The sequence below is a fragment of the Tarenaya hassleriana genome, unplaced genomic scaffold (assembly GCF_000463585.1).
Source record: "Tarenaya hassleriana unplaced genomic scaffold, ASM46358v1 Cleome5, whole genome shotgun sequence".
In the NCBI taxonomy this organism is placed as follows: domain Eukaryota; kingdom Viridiplantae; phylum Streptophyta; class Magnoliopsida; order Brassicales; family Cleomaceae; genus Tarenaya; species Tarenaya hassleriana.
In genome coordinates this window covers 231,905-237,572 of record NW_010967707.1, presented here as the reverse complement: position 1 = coordinate 237,572, position 5,668 = coordinate 231,905, and the positions used below count along the sequence as shown (strand labels likewise).

Here is a 5,668-nt window from a genome sequence, read left to right as displayed (position 1 = left end):
TTCCCTAAAGCAAAGAACAATATATGTGGAATCTAATCACGGTCTCACTGCACATATATATATATATATGTCACAACTATGAGCCAAAAGAACCAAACTGGGCAGGTAGGTTATGCATCAATGTCGGACCGTGTTGGGAAATTAACTCCTCGAAGCGCAGTTATGCTCTCCGCATCTTCTTTTGAGTAGAGAGGAAGAAGCCACAACGCCTTGCTCTTGCCAAACACCTTCAACCGAAAAACCAAACCACGCTATGTTTCTAAACGGACATGACATCCGGATAGCAGAAACCAAGACAAACGACTCGGGTTTCTAACTCAGAACAACGCATGAGAGGAGATGACCCACCTGCTCGAAGTTCTTCTTCTTTCCCAGGTCGTACTTCCATCTGTCATCCCCCGTCTTCTCGTGCACCTGAAAATCGTTACAGTGATCAGATATCAAACGCTGGATGGAGGGCTTTGACCTGAGCTCTTGTCTCTTCTTTCTTGCAGCGTTACGAGTCAAAACTAGAAGTTTAAAAAGAAATGAGCTCAAGTTACCTCGACGGAAGTAGTGTTGCTCGATAGAAGAGAGATATGCATGACTACGAAACAGAGAAGGCTGAGAGCAAAGGCCAGGTTAAGAACTGCATCAAGGGATAGAATCTGTAAGAAAACATTTAAAAAAAAAGGAAAATTAGAATCTGGAACACATTGTACAGACAACCCAAAAAAGGAATCTTTAAACTCACCAAAAGCCAGAAAGAGGACAGCTATTTTGCCAGGGGAAGCAGAATGCATGATGGCTTGGCTAAAGAACTCGATAAAACTTGGGAGCAAGACGATGGTATCCAATACCGTCTCGAGGAAGGTATAAAACTGAGAAACCAACAACACAGAACAAAGCAAGCACCAAAACACAGAAACTAAATCAGAAAATTGTCATGCAGAATATATATATAGACAACGCCTTGATCCACACCGCAAGAGAAACATCACCAGAAAGAGAAGGAAAAATTTGTAATTGCGTGCTCCAACACAGTTGACAATCCAAACACAGTGGTGGTCCATTTTGAGAACACATCTTTGACCTGCGAAAGAGACCACAGATGATGAACTCAAACAGTCAAGTCTGTCAAGTTTTAACTCTCCTCTTACCAGGACCATGCATTGCATACGTAAGAATAGACGTGGGCTAATATGTAATAGTATTGATCAAAACAATGGAAAAGAATGAAATCTGCCTTACACACAGAACAATGGTGGCAACGAGGCGGCTTAACATTTCTGCATTTGACACAGTAACCCAAAGAGCCAGGAGCCCTTCGATCGGTTGAAATACCGACACCAGCTTCCAAATTTTCACCCGTCAATTCTACTCCGAGATTTTCTGGAACAGAACCCGGGTCTGTAAAAACTACAGTGAAATAGCTCCACAAGAGCATTATCAGCTGTAAGAACACATACCATCACCTGATCAGCATTCATTCGGAAAAGCTAAATTTATTGTAAACAGAACAGAAATTCGAGAACAACAAAAGATATGTATTGTGTTTTGAGACAACAGCTTGGAAACCATTGTCCCAATTATGATCCACTCTACTGGATTTTGCAGAGGTAGAAAAAAAAATCAATGATTTCATTCGTTTTCTCAAAAAAAAAAAATTGCAGCAATTCAAATTGGGACCGATTATGCATTCCCAAACAGAAGGATTACAGTTCCCAATGCCAAGGAAGAGAGAAATTAAAACAAAATTTTAGCAGCCCACAAAACCCATCTAACGATCTCCAGAATTCGAAAACGACCCGCGACCAAATTCAGCAAACAAAAAGAATACGAGCATTACCAGAAGATGAAAGAGAAGGAGGATGAAGAAGGCAAGAGCGGAGAGAAGGGACGGATGGCCGCGGCGGAGGAAGATGGGCCACCATGTGAAGACGACGACGGCGTAATAGGAGACGACGACCACGGCGGCGACGAGGAGGATCATGAGGTAGCCCAGGACCCGGAGGCCCGAGCAGAACCGGAAGAGGTTCATCTCAAACTGTAACCCGATTGGGTCGGGTCGTCGGGTCCGTGCCGGAGGGAACAACCGTCTCAAGATGTCCGGAGCCACTTTTGAAAACCGCCTGATTATTACTCAAGAATCTGATTATGCTTCGTAGGAACGACGACGACAGACCATCTCAACGCCTTTTCTAATTCGGTCCGAAGCTTTTCGTGATGTGTTTGCTCGACGGCCCAATGATTTGGGCCTATTATTGGGCCGAATCTTACGGCCCGAATATCGTTTGTTGAGAAACCCAACGAAATCGTTGTTCTACTCTGCTTTAGGTTGATTTTACTTCCCTTATTGTGGCAAGAAGACGCAAGATTCTCCACATTTTTTGTTGTCTTCGAGATATGTGCCTTTTGTAAGCTTTCATTGTCGTGTTATAAAAAAAAAAATCCTTCCTTTTTTTTTATTTATTTTTTTGTCTGGAGGGGGCAAACGAAATCTATCGCACTGTATTTGGTGAGGGACAAGTCGATTATATTTGTTTAATTTGAGAAAAAGGAAGGATTTCCGTGACTTTTTGTCTTAAATTCCCGAAACCTCGTCGATATCCAAACGAATCCAAGACTTTAAATTCCAGGGAAATCAAATGTATAGTTGAATATTATCTCACGTTCCTGCGTTGGGCTTTTGTCAATTTACTGTCTTATCGATTTGGGTGGGTAAAGTTTGGAGGTTTTTGAGGGGAGGAAACTAGGGTTTGGGTGATTGGGCGACGGCGAAGTTTAAGGAGAGGTCGAGAAGATGCAGCAACCACCGCAGATGATTCCTATGGTTCCTTCATTCCCTCCGACAAACATTACCACCGAACAGATCCAAAAGGTTCCTTCTTTCTCTTTCTCTCTCTTTTATTGTCTATTATGTAGTTTTTTTTTTATGGTTGCTCATAGTTACCGATTATGATGATGATGATGATGATAAGTAAAAGCTAGTCATGTCATGAACAAATCAATTTTATTAGACAGGCAAACCGATCAGTCGTAGTTAGTCACTTTGTGGCTGTTTGGTGGTAATTTGGTGGCCATGGTTTCTGAAGTTTTGATTTCTCCCTGTAAATTTCCACTGGATTAGGAAAAACGGCTACTGTCGGCCTGTCTGTAAGGAAGGAGACAATATGACTATTCTCTGTGTTTTTTGTAGTTGTTCTTTCTTTCTTTGTTTCCAAGTCGCAGCAGTTCTAGTGATGCTTATCTGGTGTTTGTTATGTTTCTCGAAGAAAATGGGAAAGTTGTGGAATTCATACAAAATTTGAGCGGTGAAACCCATTAGCCGGATGAGATTCCTCTCATCCAGTTTGGCTGTCTTGAATGGCTGACAGTAAGGCACTGCAGAATCTATTTCCGATGATAGATCTTGTTTAGGACATTCCAAAATGGGAAGTGGTTTAATTATAGTACTTGGAATCTTCCATTCCAAGGTTTTCATGACTTTCTCTGCCATATGAATTGTTGGATTCAATTCTTCTATACGTTGCCCAAAAAGAAGCATCAAGTGGGTATTAGTTACCATTGCTTGTAAATGGGTTGGTGTTATACATTTACCTTAGATGTTCGAGTTTTCTTATGCTCCGTTGGGTGTCTGTGTCTATCTTTTTGTTGTAGTTTCTCATCTTCTTATTTGATGCAGTACCTTGATGAGAACAAAAAACTGATCATGGCGATTTTGGAGAACCAGAACCTTGGAAAACTTGCAGAATGTGCCCAGTAAGTGTCCCTGTCCAATTGCATGGAGTATTTGTATTGTTGGCCATGGCATCTATATCTAGCTCGTAGTGGACAGTCAATGGTGGTCGAGGAATCCTTCTGTGTAGGCTGCTTGTAGTAATTTTATGTTCTAAATTTGCTTGGCAATTGTCGGCTTGGGAATAAATCCTGTCGTGTTAATCATTTCTTGGGCTTTGATATCAGATTTCATCTGCTTTGGCATACTTAGTCTCTAATCTGCCTATTGTGGAGAATAATGATGTTGAATGAATATTAAAAAGGTGTTTTTCTTACACGAATCATCTTTGGTATATTTCAGGTATCAAGCTCTTCTCCAGAAGAACTTGATGTATCTCCACCCCCACCCATCCACTCCAGCAGCACCGGCTGTGGCTTCACAGGTGGGTTAGTCATTACAGAACTTGATTTCACTCCAGCAGCACCGACATGTGATGGATCGAAGGATAATACAAATCGTGTTCCTATTTGTTATTGGTTTTGACATATGCAGATGGCAACTCATGCTGCAATGCAACCACCAGGCTACTTCATGCAGCACCCACAAGCCGGAGCCATGCCTCAACCGGCTGGGTTATTCCCTCCGAGAGGTATGTTACAATTCAACAGTCCTCATCCGCTTCAAGAACATCCTCACGCCATGCAAGGGCACATCGGAAACCGACCCATTGGCATCAACAACAATGGGCTGCAGCAGCATTCCATTCACCACCCAGAATCCGCTCTTGGGAGCGGCGGAAATGGTGAACATCTTTCTCTCCTCTCGTTTTCATTACATAACCGTCTTTTCTTGGTTCTCCTCCTATATCATCTTGGATTTCCGATATTATTGTTACTGATGATAACAATCCCATCCGTTATGCGCCGCTAGTGGGCCAGAACGAAGCTCGTGGGGGGAGCAAACAAGATGGGACTGATTCTGGTGCTGGGCAGAGTGGAGGTGACGGGCAAGGTGGCGATGGAAAATGATCCAAAGGCAAAGAGGTTTGCTTTTGTTCATAATTAGAGAGAAGTTATCCGCAAGTTGTTTGGTTTCTTTCACGATGAAGAATGTTAGGTAGGGTTTTTGAAAATGATGATGATGGATTTAGGACATGCGTTGTGTACGATATCAGAGCCAGTTCAGTTCCGTTTGGTGTAATGAACAGGTTCTGGGAATCTGGGATCTTCTCAATTTCTCCTGTTTAGGTTAATGTGTAGGATTTTTATTTATGGTATTTATATATACACACACATGGTCGAGAGAAAAAATCGTTTGAGGGGTATACTGCGAGTACGAAAGGTTGGGTCCAAAATGTAGCAATTGGAAAATGAGGGGGTCTTCGTCCAAATTTCATGGTTACTCTCGATTGATAAAACAGTACCTCGAATTGGGCTTAAAATTTTATTGTTGGATTTTGTTTAATGATAGCCCCCCATCAAGCCCAATATATGAATTGTACAGAGCATAAATATTTAAGAGGTAATCACATAAAAATATCCAAATTTTTATAAAAATCTTAAATAAATATCCGAACTATAAAATTATTATATAAATACCTAAACTTTTCAAAACTCACACATAAATACTCAGACTTTTAAATTTTTTCCAAATCAAACAAACGTATCTGCTGACTCAGCAAAAAACTGCTGACTCATCATTTAAAAATATAATTAAATATCCAAATATTCATCTACATATATTTAAATCAATATATCATATAAATTGACATATATATACAAATAAATAAATATATATTAAAAATAAAATTATTTATAATTAATAAAACATATATACACATAACTACAATATATATATATATCATTACTAATGCATATATATTACAATAAAAATAATTATAATTAAATTTATTATTAAAAATAATAATAATGCATAAAAATAATTATAATTAAATATATATATTATGTA

General features: G+C 39.9%; 2 protein-coding genes across 2 annotated transcripts; one reads left to right on the top strand and one right to left on the bottom strand.

The window, feature by feature from the left end:
• Window positions 1-6: 6 nt before the first annotated feature.
• Window positions 7-2,154, bottom strand: LOC104825895 (probable protein S-acyltransferase 12). The gene is made up of 7 exons (XM_010558317.2): window positions 1,829-2,154; window positions 1,231-1,432; window positions 981-1,072; window positions 734-860; window positions 543-628; window positions 349-414; window positions 7-227 (listed from the first exon to the last, which is right to left on the bottom strand). Exons 1-7 carry the CDS (start codon window positions 2,018-2,020, stop codon window positions 111-113), a joined length of 882 nt encoding a protein of 293 aa, XP_010556619.1. The 5' UTR covers window positions 2,021-2,154; the 3' UTR covers window positions 7-110.
• A 228-nt stretch (window positions 2,155-2,382) lies between these two features.
• LOC104825894 (GRF1-interacting factor 3-like) lies at window positions 2,383-4,916 on the top strand. The gene is made up of 5 exons (XM_010558316.2): window positions 2,383-2,860; window positions 3,665-3,741; window positions 4,061-4,142; window positions 4,253-4,502; window positions 4,631-4,916. The coding sequence occupies exons 1-5, from the start codon at window positions 2,783-2,785 to the stop codon at window positions 4,726-4,728; spliced, it is 585 nt and encodes a 194-aa protein (XP_010556618.1). The 5' UTR covers window positions 2,383-2,782; the 3' UTR covers window positions 4,729-4,916.
• Window positions 4,917-5,668: the final 752 nt, after the last annotated feature.